Genomic DNA, 21,198 nt, shown 5'->3' on the forward strand with positions numbered 1-21,198 from the left:
TTTAGCAGTTTCTGTTGTGATGGATAGTTTTACTGATTTCAGACAGCAGCTAGAGCATCTATCCTCCTGTGGCAGTGCTGAATAGTTCTATGTGTACACTCATGTCTGTATTACATTTGTTTCATTGCTAAACATTCCAGGCCTACTTACACAGGCTGTGTGCAAGAGAATCAGGAGTTCTGTTGAGACCCATGTCTGACAATGAGTGCCTGGTGAATGACTCAGAGCCAGGCTCTGCAAACATTGTGGGATTGTTAACAGTTTGAGCTTGACAAGATCTAGATGTCTAGATTTTATATTGATTCTAAATTTTCCATCAAAAAATATTTCAGCAATTGTGCTTTCACTCTTTTTGAAGGGAAAAAAGAAGGTCAGCTTTTAAAAGGTGGCATGACCAAGATAATCATGCTATATAGTTTATGCACCTAGAAACATTAATTACTAACTTAAGTAAGTAAATTAAGTAAGTCTCCTTAAGCTTAAGGAGAAGAAAGTACAACACCAAGGAACAGTGTTTACCTCTCACTTTTATTTTCTGAGAGAATTTAGTTTCAATAACCAAGGTAAAACAAGCTGAACATGGGCAAAGCTAATTAAACAGAAAAAAACCCCAAACAAACTGGTTTTCATCTGTTTGAAGTCTCAACACTTATGGCAAAGGAAACTCAGAAGTTCCGTGGAATAAAATATTAAGGCACATTTTTTAGCAGGACCAGATGTGTAAAGAAACAACTGTATGAACATGAAACCAAGGACATTTGAGGCTGGTAGGAATAGCACAAAAAAGTCAGAAAGACCAGTGAAGTGTCTTTTGGAAGCTCATTTCTTTGGACCTTGATCTTATGCCAGACAAATAGAACAGGGAGCAATAGTAATTGAGTTGAAAATACTTAACATGAATTACAGCAATAGACAAAACATACTGCTGATGTAAAATAGAGCAAATAATGAGTTTTTGGACCTTTAGCGTTCATAGGGCTGAGAAGATTTTTTTATTATTAATAAATATTATTTCTGTTTTTTTCTGTAACAACATGCAGAGTTTTTATCATATAGTAACATTTTTTTTTATCAACAACTAATTGAATCCATTATCTACATCATTACACAATACATGGAAGAGGGAAATTTGTGAAGGACATTATAAAAGATATGACTTACTTTGTCATTCCAGGTTGCTGGGATCAAATTTGAAAGCAGCTTGCTCAGATTTCTAGGCTGCTGTGCCCTAGCCCCTTGAAAGGTACCTGTTATTTCCTACCCATTTGTTTCAGTATCCTGTTCTTGGCAGGATGCCTACTATTTAAGGTTACTTTCATTAATCAGCCATAAGTTAATTTCTTTGCAGGCAAAATCTCTGATCTCATTATGTTGTCTTTAAAGCTGAAGACCTCAGGTTGTTTTATTTTTACTTTGATACCACTGTAAAAAGATAGACTCAAGTTAAGGAACTGTGTCTCTAAGGAATCATTTGGTAGTCATTGAAAAAGTGACAAATTGGACAATCATGAAGCAATATTCACATCTTTAGTTAAAAGTTACAAAATTCAGTGACTGATGCATTTCTGGAATGTGGATAATATCCTTAAAATAACCCTCACTCTATGGATTGCCTTGCAAACATACATAGAATTATTCTCACAGGCTGCCTGGTGTCAGGGCTAAACACATAATTAAGTCAGTGATAACATGAGAAATTAATTTTTCCTGCCCGGTGGCACACAATTCTTTTTCCAGGGGTTCTGTGCATATTTTAGCTTATAGCTGTGACTCTCTTTGTTGTAGTTTTTTCTGAATTTTTTAATAGCAATCAACGTGTTTAAAACTTTATAGACTGATCCATGACTCCTGTAGTACATTTCTGCTTTGAGATCTTTTTCTTTATATTTTTCTTTCTCTTTCTTTCTCTTTCTCTTTCTCTTTCTCTTTCTCTTTCTCTTTCTCTTTCTCTTTCTCTTTCTCTTTCTCTTTCTCTTTCTCTTTCTCTTTCTCTTTCTCTTTTCCTTTTTCCTTTTTCCTTTTTCTTTTTTTCTTTTTTCAAAGATAGATGGCCATTATCAGTACATGGGAACAGCAGTCTGACTTGATATGTTGCATATACTATGAGTTTAATGTTTTTTTTCCATTGCACTTCATTTCCTTAATGCTACCTGAGGTACTTGGAGACACATGCATCCCCGTCTTCTGTCTTTGAGAGTTAACTTCAACTGGAGCAATAAAATCTGGGTGCTTTTTAGAGCATTAAATCTGGCGAGCGGATATTTGTCGCGATGTCTTTCAGGACCACCAGGTGTATGTCAGGGAGTGGGAAAGTTGCTCCACAGGTAACTCAAATCTCTCTGAGCAAGGCTGGTACATGAAGAAGCCATTTGTATCCCACTGAGTCCCACGGTGCTGAGGAGGTTGCTGAGATTTACACGACTCCAATCTCTGCAGCTGATAGGAAGGGTGGCTGCAGCAGGGCTGCATCCCCGTGACCTGAATCCCTGTTTCTCGCGCTGCAGAGTGGCACTGGTGGGGTTTTTGGGTTTTTATTTGCTTTGGATTTAGCTGGGTCAGGGCTGCTGTGAAGGGTGCGTTTTATGGAAGCAGGCAGCTGGAAAGCAGTTATGTGGGAGAGCTCGGGCAAGGGAGCCCTACTGCCCCTTGGGGTTGAGGTGGGAATGCTGGGTCAAAGGGAATGCACTGCCAAAGGCCCTGAATGCCTGTTCCATGGCTTACTTAGGGTTGCCCCAATGCTTTTAGACACAATTGTTGTCAATGGTATTGATCAGATGTTCTGATAATCCAGCGAGCTTCCTGATGTGTTAAATTCCCTTCTTTCACATGGTGTTAAGTGTGGAAGAAGTATCTGTAACTCTCAGTGGACACCAGCAAAGGATGACTGCCTGCCATCAATTGTGCTGCACATGCCAATTCCAATTAGTCATTTACTGGCCACTTTTAACACTTTCTGGCAATTCTGTGTACCCTTCAAATATACTGTGTACTTCTGGAGTTTTAATTTATGTTTTTATCAGAAGAATTACACAGAAAGTTTTATTTTCATCAGACATAGAAAGTGGTGAATTAAATTTCTGCTACCCATGGATTCTTAAAAGTGTGTATTCAAACTGAAAAGAGGACAAAGAAGCTACCAACTCCAGAGGAGCAAAATTTTGTATTTAAAGCAATATAAATAGAGCAAACAGGACCAAATGTAACATTTGAATATAAGCTAAAATTTGCAATGCATCTTGGTAGGAAACTTAACTTTGCTTAAGCTTCTGATTTCTTTTGCATAGTTGCTTGATAGTTTTATGAACAACTTCTTTCTATAGAAAATATAAAGTTTTCAAGCTACTTTAGCTTCTGCTTTGAATTGGTTACAATGTAAGAGGAAGGGTGAAATTTTCTACATCTTTTTTTTTTTTTTTTGTGTGTGTGTGCATGCATGTACAGTAACAGCTTCCAAGTTTCCCGTTCTCCATCACCACAGCTCAGAAGAGCTGTTAGTGCAGACAAGATCAGATGTCATCACCAGTTTTCTCTAAAGGGTCTTGTGTGATATCCCACCTTATCTCCATCTCCTCCCTGCTCTGCAGTGGAGAAGGGCAGGAGTGCAGCCCATGGGAAGGCATCCAAAACTCCCCTCCAGTCAAAGTGAGACTTAATACAGCAAGAAATGGGTTAATGATTGCATCTCCACTTCAGCAAATGCACAATAAAGAGGTAGATTAGGAAAGATGAAAAATTTATTACAAAAGTGGCGCAGTATTATGAAAAACAAAATGATTTCATTGAGCGGGAGTTCTGTTACCATAATCCTAACAATAAACTCTGTTACAATAATAATAGGAGAAAAACTAATTGCAGCAAGGACAGGACAAATCTTTTTTAATCCTCCTTGTCATCTCAACTAAATCCAAACCTATTTGTATTAACCTTTGCTGACAGAGTCACATGATGGACATAATTTCTAGTAGTTTACCAGCAGTAGATCTAACCTTTCTTCATCAAATATTCATAAAGGCATGATTCTCAATGATTTTCTGTCTCTTTTCATATTTACAGCTTGTTGTCTTCTTCCTTTTTACTATAATTTGAACACAATTGAAGTCAGATGGAATTAAAGTGGAATTGCTATAGTGGCTACAGTACCTGAAAGCAATGAATAACTAATTGAAATTTCTTATAAGTTGAGATCATGCTGTACTCTGATGGGACTGCATTAAACAGTTCACATGTCCTTGCCTTTTGGGGGGTTAAAAATTCAACCCAGACTAAATGGTACCAGTTCTTCTCAACCCAGATTAAATGGCATCAGTTCTTGTCATCTGCATAACTGTTTAAAATGTGTGTGTCATGCATCTGCACAAACACACATGGAGTTGAAAGTATGAACTTTCACTGAATCCTTGGACAAAGTATTTGCCTCATGAAAAGAAATGCTGTGGGCTCACTTCTTTCTTTATGTGTAAGACTGACCATTGAACTATTCAATTATGCTGATGTAAAACTGATAGAAATGTTTGAAGATAAATCAGTTAGATTGAGGCAGTGTAGAACAAGCATGAAATTTGGACTATGCATCTTTCCCCTTCTAGGAAATGTAAATCTGAAATATGATTATGTATTACCTGCAAAATGATCATATGTCATGGTAGTTTTTGTTTCTAATGAAGAAATCAGACCCTTTCAATGCAAATAAAAAGTATAATGGAAAATATTAAACAGAGATTCATATACATAAAATATTATGTGATAAATTCTCAGAAATACTTTAGACTGGTATATGAATTTATGATTGGCCAGTTGCTGTAAACATCCTTTGCATCATGCTATGCACCAAAACCCTGGCTGTGAGTAGCTCTGATAGACACTGAGGTGTCACTGCACTCATTCTCACCAGAAGAGATTGTGGATAAGTGGAAACATTATAAATTATTTAAAATAAGCTAAAGAAGTCCTTTTTCAGAAAGTATAGTGTGCATAGGATTTTTATTTTCTTTCCTCACTAGTTCAGGTGCTGATTTCTCATGCATTGAGAGCATGTTATTGTGGCACCAGAAGGGGTTTGGTGTTTGGATAGAGCAGTGATGGGGGCATAGAAAGTAGTTAAATATATCCTAGAAGGAGATGAGCTTGCAGGTAAATACTGTCTACTGGAGCAGTTGATATGCTTTAACTACAACATTTGCTATATTTAAACTTGGGTGTACAGGTTTTAAGGAATTCCTTAAATGAAACCAAATTAAATACTTTGGAGAAAAATGCAAGAAAGCTGTCTTGGAAATTGAAAAATTCATTTTATATTATTTATTTTACTTTATTTATAGAGACATGTATAAAGCAGTTGCTTCACTTCAGCTTTACAGAGAATTAGAGCAAATTGTGTGTATTGCTTCAGTTATTCTAGCCTTTGACAAAGAAAAGCACTTTTTATATCCATAGTAGTTATGAAATAAGAGGAATGATTTCATAAATTCCATCTATGCTTATTTGAATGCTCACAATTACTAATTTTCAGAAATAATTTTTTTAATTACCAAAATTAAAATCTGTCCTAATTTTCTACTGTTTCAGAATAAAACTGAAATAAGTGCCCGTTTTTGTATATAATTAGAACTTTAATTGTATAGGGCTTTAAATAAAAGAATTTATAGGAATGTGCAAAACTGCATTTCCTTTCAGGTGACAGCTTTAACTATTACAGATAAAACATTTATAAACTCCATAAGTAACATTAATGACATTTTCATATAGGTTCTGATTTCCTGAACTCACAGCTGGTTTATCTTTAGAGGTACATCCAGTGAACTCTTTAAAGTGCAGACTGCTTTAAAGAACAGAAAGCCAAACAATTAAACATAACTAACATCCTCTAATCAGTTATTGATATGGAGCTGTTTATTCTTTACAGCTTAGAGCACTGCAGCACCATAAAGTTAAATGAGATGTCCCAGATCATATTCAAATTTGGGGACAGTCAGAAGTTACACGGAAAGTCCATAAAAGAATATGTGTGCTCTCACCATTATTCAGTTTTCGTTTCTTTCCCACAAATAAAGCCCCAAAACTCATAAAATAAACCACATCCATTCATTCATTGTTTGTGCCTAAATTTGTAGAATTCTACTGGGACAATTATGGTGAAAATACCATATTTTTACCATGACCAACATAGGAAGAACTTCAAAGGGCTTTTCATAGATTCATGACAAACAAAATATCTTCAAAGGGCTTTTGGTAAATACAGAAAAACCTCATTATTCGCTATGGGATGTAATAAAGAGAATCTAAAGCCAAATATTGGTGTGGAAGAGCTGGTTACAACCTAGAGATTCCCCCCTCTTTTCCATATCACCTTCTCTTACGAGGCTCTGGCAGTCTGCAAGTTTACAGTAAGCAGTTGTTGATGCAGTGAAACGGTCACCAGCAGTGACTATTCTATTGACCATTCAATCATCTTCTAATGCAGCTGATTACTCAATCATAATAAAGGAAAGAAGGAATAATACAGAAGGAAACCGCACTGGGTCCTAATACATTTTATATTATATGTGTAATTTGTTTTCTGTAGCGAGCTAATTGTATTTTAATAAGTTAAACTGCTTCTTGCTCTCGTGGGAATATGAGAGAGGATTCAGTACAGGGAAAACACACAGAGTTTGTAATTTAGCCACATATTGAAAGCGTGGGTTTAGTCTGTACTGTAAAGACAATGCTTTGAAGTGTTTGGCATGTTATTTACAGGTTATTTCCAAGAACACTTCCTCCCTGGTTTCTGTGCCAAAGTTATGCTCCTCTTTAGCTGACAGAAGTCCTGACATGGACTCTGAGTTTAGGCTGTCTTCCTGTTTAGATAATGTGTGATTATCAACGTGATTATAATGCTCCTGGTAATTCCAGCAGGCAGCAGTGAGTGTGCCATGGTGCTGCAGGTGAATCTCAGGCACTCCCTCTGTGTAACTTCATCTAGAGTCTGACCACCAGGTCAGGGCCTCCTGAAAAACTGGTTTTCCATCAGTCCCCTGGCAAGGGCAGAAGGTTACTGGGATAATCAAGTTGGTCTTGTGGGTAGCCAGGGAGGCTTTCTGGCTTCCAGGTGACCTTGGTGCTGTAATGTACCATAAAGGACTGGCTTTCTCCATTAATAGTTTGCTTGTGAGAGCTGGAAAGGCAACTTGTAATACAGCTGCTTTTCCTGCTTCTTCCATAATGACATTCTGAACAAGCAAGATGATGTCCTTTGATCCAATGTGACCTTGTATTTTTGGTGATTCTCTGATACCTTTAGAGAAAATAGGTAAATGAAGATATAAACATGCTGCTTAGTTATATATTCATATATTTCTTTTTTTTCATACATTGCATCACAAAATGTAATATTAATTAAATTTATGTGTGTGTACATACCTTTTGGCCAATTTTCTTTTCAGTTAAACCAATGTATATTAAACATTAGACTTATACCTGTCTATAACAGCTGCAAGGGAATGGGGAATATGATGCTTCCTAAAAGGTTTTTTTCTCCTGCATAAGGGTTTTTCTCTCCATGGTGGTGTTGGGTTCAAAGGCTAAACTGATTCTTTTGGGACTTTGAAAAGAGAACTCTTCTGTCTTCTTTCATTCTCCTGGAGTATCTTCCCCACTTAGAATGTATAATTTTATAGCAAGATCTATTACAAGGAGCTTTGAAAGTCTTATTCAAAGTAAGCTCATGAAAGAATGGATATCTAAAAGTTTGAGCATCATTGTATTTGGGGTTTGTATGTCAGTTGTTTTGACTTCAATCACAAGCTACTAAATTTTGTTCCTTTATGCCTGTGCTAGCTGTGTAAATGCATGATTTCCAAGCAGGAATCTTTTCTTGATTTGAAGATGTCAGAAATTAGGAATGTTCTTTTCCTTTGTCAGTTTTTCCCAGCGTGTGATTGACTACACTGTAAAAAACAGGCATATTCAAATTTCTCTGGGTTCTTTTTAAAATTTCAGCCTCCACAGCTAGACAAGAGAGCTTTTCCATATAAGATACTTTCTTTCAGTCTATTAGTTTTAAATCTGATAAGTGAAGCAAATTGAATAAATCACTGTCATGTGTTTTTCACCTGTCTCCAGTCTCTTTTCTCTGTTTTCTTCAACCTACTTCTAAAAGGCTGTAAACAAGGCCATTCCTTATTATTCTCATTTTGTTTGTATTCTCATTGTCCATCAATGTTTGTTGTCCAGAAAAAGTGAACTGATTTTCATGCTTTAGATATTCATGTTATCTGTAAAATGAGTGCTGCACCAGATTTTCTATTGCTTGTTGATCTGCTGCAGAGCCTGTAGATCCCAGGAGCATTCCATCTCCCTTGCCATGATAGTAGCACTCTAACAGTCTATAATTTCCAGAATTCAAATCAGCATTTTTGGGTCACAGAGTTCTTCAGTCTGATCCAAGTTAATTGCCCAGCATAGGCCAGACATCAACATCTCTAACTGCCAAAACCCTTAAAGTTTGCATTCATTTCTTGGCATTATGACAGGCTGGAGTAATAGCATTTCAGCAGAGAAAAAGGTAAGCACATTGTAGAGTAGATTGATGTGATCACAATATTATTTGAAATAGCAAACAGCATAGGAGGGAGATTGGGCCAGTTGCATACTCAGGGAAGCAATGTTTCTTGTAACAGGAAGAGAAAAAATTTCATCAGCAGTTCATCATAAGGAAGCTCGGCTGGCAACCTATAAGCTAGGAAAAATGGAGTCTGAAATACAACATTCCTAGACAAAATAAAGCATATAGAAGGCCAAAATCATCCACTTTTCATAAAGTTTAAGTAACTGTTCTTTAGCAGACACAGAGCAAAGGAAGACAAAACAGTAGGTCTCTTGTGAGAGCAGTGAAATGGATTCTTTCCGTGATACGTCTTGATTTTTCATGAATTTGCACAAAATATGGAGGGATGGATAGTAAATGGCACCCAACAACAAAAAATTTCTCTGTCCTTGCATCAAAAAATTACACAATTATCCACAGAATTGGAATCTGACTGTGTAATGTAGGTCACTTGACAGAAAGCCCTGGAAGTTCCTCTGGTAGGTTGCTGAAGTCCAGCATTATTCAGGTAACATGCCCGTGAATTTTTGTCCATGAGTTGGAATGTTCAGTGCAGCACAGGGACTGGAGACTAAATGCAGAGAGAGGCATTGGGGTGGGGACAGGATGGCTGCCTTGGTTCCTTAAGAGAGGTTGCAGATAATCCTGTGAATGTGCATGGCAGCAATGCAGGCATCACCTCCCAGCCCCTGCACAGGGGAGCTTTTCAACCTATGCTGAGCCCAAAATATATTTGAAATTTCCACTGAACTAAATGAGATTTACATCTGTGACTATGCATTTTGCTGCGAACTGAGAGAAGATAGAATCAGGTCTTTAATTAACTAATATAAGAAGTCTTTGGAATTCTGATGTAGTGTTTTAGGAGGAATTATATGATGAAATAACAGGAGTAGCCTTGCAGGTCAATCAGCACAGCAGATGCTGGCCTCTCTTCTTAGCAAACTTTGGGTTTTGTTGCCATTTAGTGGTAAAGAATAAGTCAAGGGAAAGCACATAAATGAATTTGAATTGTGCCTTTCAAATACTTACAAAATAACCCATCTGAACTACTCATAAGGCATTAGCAGCATATACTTTATTATGATTGGACTGTTCCCTGTGGCAATAACTTCAAGAAGAATTTCAGGAGTAGTTGCATTATCTGTTGAGAAACAATTTTTACGTTCTGTGGAGGCAGGATAGTTTTGTGAATAACTCTGAAGTTTATTCTGAAGGCCATTTCAGTCGCCCATAGATCTTAGGATATTATGTTACCTCCTTTCGTTTCAAATTCACAGCATAAGAAAGAAAAAGAATGACATAAATTGGATGTTAGAAGAGTTCTGAAGGTAGACATCAGAAGAATTCAAGAGTAAGAAGAGAACTCAGCATTATTTGTTATTTTCCATCCTAAAGTAAAAAAGAGAACAAAGCATCAAAAGCATCAGTAGTGATAGAGAGAGCTCAAAGCCAGGACCATATATCATAGCATATAAAACAAGTGAGTTGGCACCACCAGAAGGTCTAAAGTCTTAGTCTGTGGTTTAAAGTCATTGATATTGCAGTCAGAGAGATCTTCCAACTGCAGAAGTAAGATGAAGAGCTGTATGCATTTGTTGCAATAGACATTTTAGGTTTTGCCTGCTAGTAGCATTTTGGAGCTCACTAGGGTGAATAAGTGTTCATGGTGCTGAGAGAATTCAAGGCCACTGATAGGATGTTATAGATCAGAATCTTTCGCTTTTTGTAAGTACATCTGAAAATAATGGCTGTGAATGCAGGCCAGCATCAGATGCATGTACTTTGTCTTGTGTTTAAATTGATTGAATGCAATCATATTCCATAAACTAAAGCATATTCTAGTACTTAAATCATCATCCAGTCTATACTGGAATTTTAGTTGGTCTTAAAAAATATTGCAGAATTACCTTGATTCAAAAATTTTGAAGTACAGTGATGCTGAATTTGAAAGTAAGTAAAGAAATATATTTCTTAACTTCGTATTTGGGCAATGATAATTATTTACAAGTGAAAGTAGAAAAGGATAATTCAAATCTCTATATAATGTTTGCAGTTATTTGAAATCCAAAGGGTAATAGAAAAAATTCTGATGTCTTGCTTGGTAGTCAGAAAGATTTACTCCACTTGTAGAGAAGCAGCTTGTTGAGCATATTGTTGCCATATTATTTTTATTTGTGGGTGGACATACTGCAGCATTTCCTGGGATATCAAGTCTATTTGTCTGCCAGCACTGGAATTTCTTTTTTGGTAGCATATTTTTATAGTGATTTATCCACAAAATATCACTGAATAAAGCAGCAGCCATGGAGAAATTCTGCAGTGGTTGAAATGTGATTAGTTACATGATGCTTTCTTTTTGTATTCCTAAACTCCTAACTCTTCTTGGACCTTTGTGCCTTTCTTGTATCTGTTTTCTCATTTCCTTATTATTTGTTCCCTCCTGCATCCATTTCACCTCATGTTGACCTTAAAGAAACTGTGTTTTAGCCCACAGGATTGCATTGCTCTTACAGTAGGAGTTCCAATATATGTTATAAACATTCTGGTTGCAGGCTACAGCCAAGGTGCACAACACAGGGAAGACAATGTCTTTCTGCAGCACAATAAACCTTTAGTTTTGTTTGTTTCTTTGTTTCCTAAGCCTCTTAGGAGTTCAAGGCCATAGCTCTTGATAGAAGATGTGGTATAAGCTCCTCTTATATGTGTGTGAGTATATATATATGTGTGTGTGTATCTATATATATATATATATGTATAAAGAGAGAGATGCCTTTATGTACATACATGTATTTATGCTTTATGCCCCACGTTATAGTGATAAACAAGATTTTAATTTCAGTCTTGGAGTTGTTTGGTGCTTATTATCCATCTGTCATAGCTTGCTTTTGGCTACTGAAATGTGCAAATTCTCTGAAATGGAGCAAAGTAGGCAAATGGTGCATCTTAGGAAGAGTCTGAGAGGATCCAGGTGGTTTCTGGGTCAGGATCTCCATTTGGTGTCACCCTCCCTTATGAGCCATACAGCACAAAGGACTGTTCAGTGTAAAATCACACACGGAGTCCTTGCACAGTGGTTACTACAAACATCTAAGGTCTGCAGTTGCATTCAGCTCCCAAGTGCTGCCCCTTGTGGGTCACCCTTGCTTTGGTCCTGATGGAAATTGGGGGATTTTGGGGGTGGGATGTATTTGGAGCCAGCAGGAGACGTGCAGGAAGGATTACATGGCTTTGATGCTAAGATACAGACCCTTTCTCTCCAGACTGATTTAAGGATCAAGCAAGGTGGTTGCTGTTAGTTGCATTCAGTCATGTTTCCTTTGATTTTACTTTCCTTATATAACAGGGATTTGTCATACAGCAGTTGATTTTTATTAACATGAAAAGGTGCCTTATGGAAAATCATACACTCAACAAGGAAAGTCTTTTAGCTTTCTTGCAGAAGCCTCCAGATCCTGAAGTTCTTTGGAAAATGGGATTGCTTGTTTTAAATGAGGTGGCATTAAATGGGAAGGCCATCCTCCTTCCATGTAATTTTAAAAGTTCCTAAGTTTATATTTTTGCTTACCTGTATGACTTTAACATAGAAAGAATACAAAAGATAAAGTGAAAGATTAAATGATGTTGGAAGCATCATTAACTTCTCAGATGACATTCTTTTGGAAAATACAGTGTCTTTCAAAGAAATGTGCCATGTGCATGGCTCAGCCCCAGATCTTCCAGCAGTCTAATACTGGCAAGGGAGGGCATCTGCAGCCCCCTGGGAAGTGGGCTGTGGGGATTTCCTTTTCTCCTCTTTGCTGGTTTTTATTTCCATTTCCTTTTCCTCTCTTTTTTCAGTCATTTAACGCTGTTCTGCACAACAGAGGGGAGCATCTGGCCCCAAGTAAACACCCAATAAAATAAGTGGGGGAAATTCACTGCTCCCTTGGTGCTATTGCGTCTGTCTGTCTGGTTGTGGACTCAACAAGATAACCATGCATCAAATTACATTGTCCAGGCTATCTTCACAACCAGAAGTGCTTGAAACCTTATTTTAATAGAAGCTTAGATTCTGGAGAATACTATAAAATCTCTCCAAAGGCTCCAAATCAGCAATTCCATCTGTGTTTCTGCAAATGTAGAGGAACAATGCCCCAGCTGATTATGCAAACAGAATGAAAATAGTTATTTTAAAAGTGCATAAAATCGATACTTTGGGGAAAACAAGTCAGCTGTGTTTATACTCAGCATATAGCAGACATTTTGTTTCTTTGTCTGAAAAAATCATAGGCAGGCAAGGATTGCAAGTGAAATAAAACAGCCTATCATACAGTGCAACAGAGGGGACTGGAACATCAGATGTCTCAGCAAAGGCTTAGAGAATTTTAGGTTCCTTCTGAGAGAATATAAATTATATTGAGGTTGATATATTTGTACGTTGTTTGAAGTCAAAGCCAAATATTCTTAACACGGTGGGAATAACTCCCTTCCCATTGCTGATCATGAAAAGTATGTAACTAAATCTATGTCTGTGGTGCTGAAAATTTCCTCCTAAATGCTGTCTCTTCTGGACTAATGGGATTTTTTGCAAGTATTGTTGTGAAGGGGTGTGCATATAAATATGCATAAACGTGCTTCTCATACAGTCAGGATACATTCCTTGTATACATATTATTCTAAAAACAGGAGACAAAAGCATCTGAGAAACAGGACTGAAAGGGAACAATTTTTAGACCTATAAGTTAAATTGGATTAAACTTCATCTTTCAGCAAATGCCATGTTATTTATTCAGTGTTTCTCTGGGGGATTTCCCTACCCCCTACACTTTATAGCGAGCAGTGATGTTTCTTAATTAAAAAATCAAACAAACATGGAATTGAGGCTGCCCCACACAGACATTCTCCTGTGGGAATAGGAGGTGCACTGATTTTCTCACGGACAGTTTCTGGGTCTGTTGGACACAAAGGAGGGGAAAAGCTGTGTCTGGGGAAGTCAAATCCACATCATGCACAGGTGCCAGGACTATCCTGTGCTGCAGGGCCATCTCCTAGGTATTGCCCTTTATAGGGGAGAGCTGGTGGGCATGGTGAGGAAGGTCACTCATGATAAACTCATCACGAGTCAGGTAGATTTCTGTTTATTAATTACCCCACAGCAGAGATTACTGTCTTGGAGAAAGGAAATTCTTGTTTCCTCTTTTTTTTCATTCTTTCCACCCAGAACTGGAATGTTTTGGAGATTTCAGGGCTTTACAATCCCCACTCTGTAGCTGAAACAAACCTTAATCCTTTTCCTTAGTTTCTGACCTAAATATTTTAGAAAGACTGATGTACATTTTGACAGATTTTAATTAATATTGTGGAGGGAAAGTATTTTAAGTTCTTTACAGTTAAGACAAAGCAAAATGGGTTTTTTAAATGATTTTGAGTTTCATTTCTTTCTGCAAATGCATGTGAAGCCCATTGGTGCACCACTTGAAAAGTCTTTTGGTTGGACTCCACCAGTGCTTTGGTTGCTTTTATTTCAACATCTGGAGGGTTTCTCTCATATTCACCTGGTTTACAATTTGAGTAATAATAGAAACTCTGACATTTTCAAGCTGAAGGAACTGCTGTTTCACCCTGTTTAGTGTCAGGTTCATTGATCTCTGCCCTACTTTTCTGTGGAACAGCAAAATGCACTCTGCAGTGCTGAAGATGGATTCTGCTATAGATTCACTTTGTCAAAGTGCACACAAGGGTGGCTGTTTTCAGGCTATCCCACTTTGTCACCAGTGATGCCTCAGGATGTTCCAGCAGTGTCCTCCTTTCCAATGGAATGGTTTATTTTGAAGGTAAAGCTCTTGAGTCAGAGAGCTTTACCTTCAAAAAGTAAAGCTCTTCCAGTGACTGGAAACCTTGGTTCTGTGGCAAGGGCCAAAAGCACCAGGGCCATGAGCCATTATCAGCCTTTGAAAGAAGCAGGCAGAGATTTTTTGATGTGCCAGCAAATGTATTTGTTCTTGCATCTTTGTGCAGCTGATACTTTTTTTTTTTTTTTTCTTAGATAAATATTTAACTGATGTTGCCTCTATCCCTTTCCTAAAACTGGCATTCTCTTTTCAAGTTTCTTATCTGGAAACAAACTCTTTTTGTCCCTTCTCTAAAAGCAGTCCTGGTCTCAGCCATTATTTATGGCTGGGCACACTGTAACTACACCACATGAAAGAACATCAGTGATGACTTATTGTAAATGGGACAGACTTCTTGGGAATGCACTGGGGATTAGATGTCCAAAAGAATGAAGCACTTCTCTCTTTCCATCTGGCCACTTCATTTCACTGCCTATTTGGGACCAGCACTTCTAAAATCTAGTTTGCAAAGTCAAATATTGATTTAATCTGGTTTTTTATTATTCTTAAAAGGTAGAGTAAACCTGGGAAGGTTTTACTTGTGCAAAGTCACAGGAGGGGCAAGCAGGGAACAACTGAAAGAAACTATTTCTGTCAAAGTTGGCAATTTTCTGATTGGTTAATGAAAAAAACTAAGAAAATCTCTTCTCTAGATTGGATTCAAAAACTGTCAAAATGTCAGTTTGGGCATGAAAAATTCAAATTTTTTTGATGATATAGTTATATAAAAATGGTATTTCAGTGTATTCATATTTTCTCCATCCTCTGTTTTCTCAGAAAATAGTCTTTAGGATGCAAGCTAAAAAGGTTAATATCAAATGAAGGATTTTTAATTATTAGCTTCCTTATGTTTTACAGAGTTTAAACAAAGAGGTCAGAAAGTATTCTTCCCTAACCCTTTGTTATGATGGAGCATTAGTCAACCCATTTTCCAAACACCCTTCAAAACACCTCTGATGAAGTACCAGCTGAAACACTGATTCTGTATATGCTATTTTTTCTAAAATAAGCTAAATCAGAAGTCAAGCTTTCAGTATTTTTTGGACTATAAACAAGTTTCGGCTCCCAGTGTAGATTTCATGTTTTGTATTAGTTCTCCAGAAGAAGCTCTGGGGGAGCACTGGACTGGTTTCCATTGGGTACAGGCAATCTGGGCTGGAGTGCTGTCTGTCTTGTGTGTGCTCTGGCAGCTAAGAGTGTCTTGAAGTGACATGGGATTGTCCTGACACTGAGGTCAGAGTAACTACACGTAGTTTACACAATAATTTTCCATGTGGAGTTCCGTGTTTGAGGGATGAGTATGAAACAATCCAAACCTAAAGCAAATCTCTGTGTCCCAGGTACCTGTTCTAGTAGGATTTGTGTTCCACAGCAGAGCTTTGTGGTGTAACATTAATAACCCATATTTGATCAGACCCATATGTGCAAAGTCATTTTAAGAGTGGAAGATGGTGTCTGAAGAAGTTGCTGCTGTTCCTCTTACTCAGAACAGGAGGCCCCCATGTTAGCAGAGCTGTGACATTTAAAGTGATGTCAGTCTGGGTTTCAGGAGTGCATTTGTCTTAGTAAAGTGATCCAAATGTTTTTTTGTTTTTTTTTTTGCCTGGGCCATTATTTTGAATGAAGTTTTGAATGATAGTACAGTAACACCTTTTTTCCAGCATAAATAGAAGGAGAAAATAGCTCCCCATATAAAACATAAAATTTCAGGAGTGCTGGAGTAAGCAGGTGTGGGTGAGTGTGTGCTTTTGTACCTGCAGGGCAAATGTCCCATCCTCCCTTTCTGACCATGTCAGTACATGGGGAAATCAGCCAGACCCATTTTCCTCATCTTACCCTATGAATTTCCATGTCATCTCCATTGGTTTTTGAACTGCTGGGCACAGGTAACTGAATTAGCACCATCTCAGAAACAGGGCTGTTTGTATCCTCTCCTCACTCCTAGCATGCCTGTGCAGTCTGAGCCACTGATTGACCCCTATTGATCTGATTTGACTGCGCTCCTGTGCAGTAGACAAACAGTGCAAGGGAATCCAGGGACTCTAATTCACAGTTACCTTATTTGGGTTCCTAGGTAATAATTCTTATTTGCATTAATCACTTGCATTAATCACACAGAACCCGAGGCTGCCTCTTGTCTTCTTTGCATTCCTGTTCCTGACAATGGAACAAAAAGGTATCTGCTCTGGAGAAAGGGTGGTTTAAGTATATTGACACTTGATGCTTAGTAGTTGCAAGACTTAACTGTTAGAAAAAAGACATTTTTTCAAATCAATGACTCACGCATTACTGTAAAATATATCGATTAAAAACAAAGCATAATGTTAGTCATTTAGTCAGTAGAGTGATGCAATACTGAAATAAATTTATCCCTTGACTTTTGCATTAACCTTTTATTGACTGCTTGAATACTCATAATTAACACACACTTTAGCTAGCATGGTTAATTTTAGCGTTGTGGTCAGTGTCCTCTAATGTAGATGGCACCCTGATCATCAAAAATCAGTGCAGCCCAGGGAACCATGACCAGGCAAGTGTCTGTCTCAGTGGATGCACCCTTGCCCAGGGAGACACCAGCCACCTTCCAGGGAAAGCATCATCTGCTGTTATGCAAATAGTCAAACAGTCATACAAATGCTTGTCATCACTTAGTTGAACATATTAATAAATATTATTAAATATTAATGAACAAAGTCCGTTTGTAAAAAACAGACAAGAAGGTTATGAAAAATCTGATAACTTCAGAGGGCAGAACTAGTGAGAACATGCTCTTCAACAGTAACTAAAAATGGGCGTTTGAAATTGAAGCTGTCACAAGTCTTGATTGTTTCAGTAAGAAAGTAGGGACCATGGAGTTTTGTGCATTCTATAAACAAACAATTCTTTCTATAATATGTTATTGAACACTTACTGTCAAAGTGTTGCAGCTAAATTGCTCTGAAATATATCACAGCAGTTTTCCTGTTCTCCTGCTGCAGATAAAGTATTGAAGGAATCTATTCTGTATTTCAAAGTTTGTGTGATTTCCACTCTTTACATAATTCTTACAAATAATATGCAGAGGTTAGTTCTATTTTCTTTTGGAGTTTTGACTCTAGTAACTCAAATAACAGTTTTAAATTGATATGGAATATTTTCATTAACTTAGAAGATTGTAACTCTTCATACTTTCCTACTACCACCACAGCTCAAGGTTTGCAACCTTTTTTTGTTTTTTTAATCAGGAGTTATGGTTGCTAACTCATTTTAACTGTCAGATACAAAGAATTTTAAAGCATTCTGTGCAGTCATTTAGATGCCTTTGATTGTTCTGCTTCAGTTTAAAATGTTGCTCTTCTTTTGGCAAGATCTTCAGCTCTGTTCCACTGCTACAAATTAAAGACCATGGTAGGAACAATTTCTCCTGTAGAATTTTTTTATTAATCAGAAATATACTTATCTAGAAAGGTCTGATAAGTATATTTCTGAGTAAGAAAGCACACTTTTGACCATGTTCCAGACTGTGGGAGCTGTTCAGGTGAATTGCTTATTAACTGCCAGCTGCAGTGGTGACTGCCTAGAACCACCAGCCCCATAGCTTTGAATATGAAAAACTTAAGCTGTCTTTGATGACAGCAGATCTGGAACAGGGGTTGTGATTTTGGTCAAAATAGATGATTGACAAATGATAAGAATGTGTCATTCCCTGCTGTTCTTGCTAGTGTGGAGCAAAGCTGTAGAAGTCCCACAGAAGGAGGAAAGCACCATGGCATCACTGAACTTGGAGTGCTGAGGCTCTGCTTTCCTTTTTTTGTGTTTTTACAGCACATTGATGCATTTCTGTCACCAGACTGGCACAGCAAGTGTGAGGACCTGACACACTCCCATTCCCCTACTCCCTGCCGTGGAATGTGCTATGGCTAAACCTTCCCCATTGCCTGATCTCCTGGAAGCTCAGGCCCGTGCTGGGTTGTGGGGAGACCTCTCAGCAAAGGCTCTGCTGGTACAAATATAGAAAAGGGAAAGCAGCCAGCAGGGGCTCTTGGGCTGTCCAGCACAGCATCACCATGACTGCCACCACATTCACAGCAACACAAACACCCACATGGGAGGGAGAAGCTGTTTGTGTGAGAGAGCAAGGAAAAAAGGACACGAAAGGTAAAAAGAGGACTCTGAAATGCTGAGGAAGCTAAAGGTTTATATATCTTTTCTCTGAGTGAAAACTTTTATTAGATGTGGGAGAGAGAAAATATTTACTATTATTGTTATTAGCTGAGTTTTGCAGATCACATAACATGCCTGCAGTGTTTACTGGCTGAGCTTTGTGATTTGTCATCTGCAATAATCATTACATGGTTAATTTATCCACTTTAAGATGGAAATGCTTAAACTGGAGTGTCTTATACTACCCACCAAACTGAGTGTATTATTTTGTGCCAAGACAGAAAATAAAGCAAGCTTTTAAAAGCCTTATAAGAGTTATGCTGTAATTAGTTTCAGCTTCCCCTGCATATTAATTTTCTCCTGTTCCTTTATATAATTTGGAAAATGTCTTCAGAACATGATGACACAATCAGTTAAGTACCTCTCAGAACTCACACACTAAACTGCATTTGCTATAACAACTATTATAAAGCAGCCAGCAAAACAAATCCTCTGTTATTCTATACAGTGCAGCTTATCAATGCAAACAGTTTAATATTTATGCTAAGAGGATTGTCACAAGTAGCTTCTGTTCCTTTAATTCTTGTTTTAAATAAATAATGAGAACATTTAAACACATTACTCTTCCCAGGGCCCTGAGGTCGGCTAATCTTATTATTTATGAAGTGATGTGCTACATAATAGTACTTAGTGCATGTTAACAGATGCTATTATCAGGGGCTGATGTGGAGAGCTGAAGATATATTGGAATGCTCTGTGTTAATACTGTCCTTGCAGTGTAATGTACGATGGATTGAGTGCCCAGGATGCTGGTGCAGCAATTAACCACCCACCAACATGGGTGTAAAGCTGAAGGATGTTTTCTCATGGGGATTACACTGCTATTAATAATCCCCAGGAGAAGAAGACATCTTTCGTTTGGCAACAGTCTCTTCCAGAAGGTCAATGGTGTGGACAAGGAAGTTGAGAGTGTCAGTATGGTTTTAGAGTTCATTCTACTGAGGTGAAAGGTGGATATATGTTTAAAACAGCTTTAAAGTTCTTACAAAAATTATATGCTTTATAGAAGACAAATTTTAAAAAATGTCATATAAGAGATAAAAGTGCATTTCTGCAATTTGGTTGTTATCTCTTTGAAGACCTAGATAGACCTGCAGTATGTACCAAAATTAGGGTAATTCTCAGCATTTTTCTTTTTTTCCCCATTGTAAATATTAACTAATTAATCAGTAATGTGCAAATTATTTGAGGGGAAGGGAATAAAGGGGGGGAGAAGTCCTCCTTGAGCTGTGACAATGTTTTTGATGTGGCATGTATTAGTCTAATCTTTAGAGATGTGATGGTTGCCACTTATAAAAACTTTCCTCTGCAGGCTGCAGTTCAGTTTAATATTATAATTAGACTTCACTAGTATTGATGAATAATCCATTTAATAAAAAACATTGTAATTTAAACATTTTCTCTGGGGACTAACATACACTGGCCTCTTAATTTAATTTTATTGAAGTTTTGCCCACCCATTCATCATTGGAAGTTGTTATTAACCTCCATTTCCATTTTTCTTTATAGAATTTTCTCTTTTTATATTGCCTTTTTCAGTGCTAAGCAGGTTGATACACTTGTAAATCTCCAGAATCTACAAAGCTAGTCTGGCTTCTTTAATGTTGTTTAATCTATCCCCCCTGACCTTAATGCAGTAAATTCAGTTTAATCTTTCTCAATAATCTAGTAATACATTGGAAACCAGCAAACATTTAAATCTGATAATGATTTAATCACATACTTTAAATAACAGCTGAGATAATGAAAAAATAATTCACCACATAAAGGAACACTAACTGAGTTTTCTCTGTGATTGGCTTTTTGAGAAATCCCTTTAGAAAATACAAAGCCTACAACAGAAATCAACTTCACTGGAAATGTGCAATCCATTTGGTGTCAGAAGATGTCGTATTTCTTTTTTTTATCATCTTTCTCTCTAAATTAATGCTCAAATGTATCCTTGCTGAGTATTCAGTTTCTTGATGCAGTTTAGCTTAAGTGGTTTATCTGCTTACCTTTCTTTTCAGATGCCAGTCAGATGCAGCAGAGAGCTTGCCAGAGGACCAGAGACCAGAATGCCATCCCTTCTGGACAGATGATGATGAATGTAATATGCCTCTGCCATATGATCTAGAAGAAGTAATTGCTTATCTACAAAATCTTGTTCAATGGATAGAATAACAAGCGACCTTCCAGCCTGGAATTATTGATGCTGGTCATCTGGGGAGAAGCTTTGTTATCATGAATCTTTTAAGCTTTATGATTTCTTGATTGTATGTTATTTTATGTGTCAATGCGGATTTTACCAGTCTTTACACAGTAGCTTAGTTACTGTCTCATAATAAAAAGGACCAGCCCCCAAATTAGAGAAGTGTGTGTTTTTTAAGACCTGAAGTCCAGAACACCAGCCTTAGTTCCCTCTTCCTCCACTCTAATTCCCATTGACCCTGCGGCCCAGGGGCATCTGTGTATCACAGACTCACAGAATGTTGCAGGTTGGAAGGGAGCACAGTGGGTTCCCGGGTCCAACCTCCCTGCTCAGGCAGAATTCCCCAG

At 37.6% G+C, this 21,198-nt stretch overlaps 1 protein-coding gene across 1 annotated transcript in view; it reads left to right on the forward strand.

The window, feature by feature from the left end:
* FTO (FTO alpha-ketoglutarate dependent dioxygenase) overlaps window positions 1–20,933 on the forward strand; it is a 222,304-nt gene extending 201,371 nt beyond the window's left edge. Inside the window, exon 9 of the mRNA XM_058813498.1 lies at window positions 20,670–20,933. Within this exon, the coding sequence (XP_058669481.1) occupies window positions 20,670–20,823 (154 nt within the window). The 3' untranslated portion in view covers window positions 20,824–20,933. The remainder of the gene's footprint in view (window positions 1–20,669) is intronic.
* Window positions 20,934–21,198: the final 265 nt, after the last annotated feature.

Source organism: Ammospiza caudacuta, chromosome 13, assembly GCF_027887145.1.
Source record: "Ammospiza caudacuta isolate bAmmCau1 chromosome 13, bAmmCau1.pri, whole genome shotgun sequence".
NCBI lineage: Eukaryota > Metazoa > Chordata > Aves > Passeriformes > Passerellidae > Ammospiza > Ammospiza caudacuta.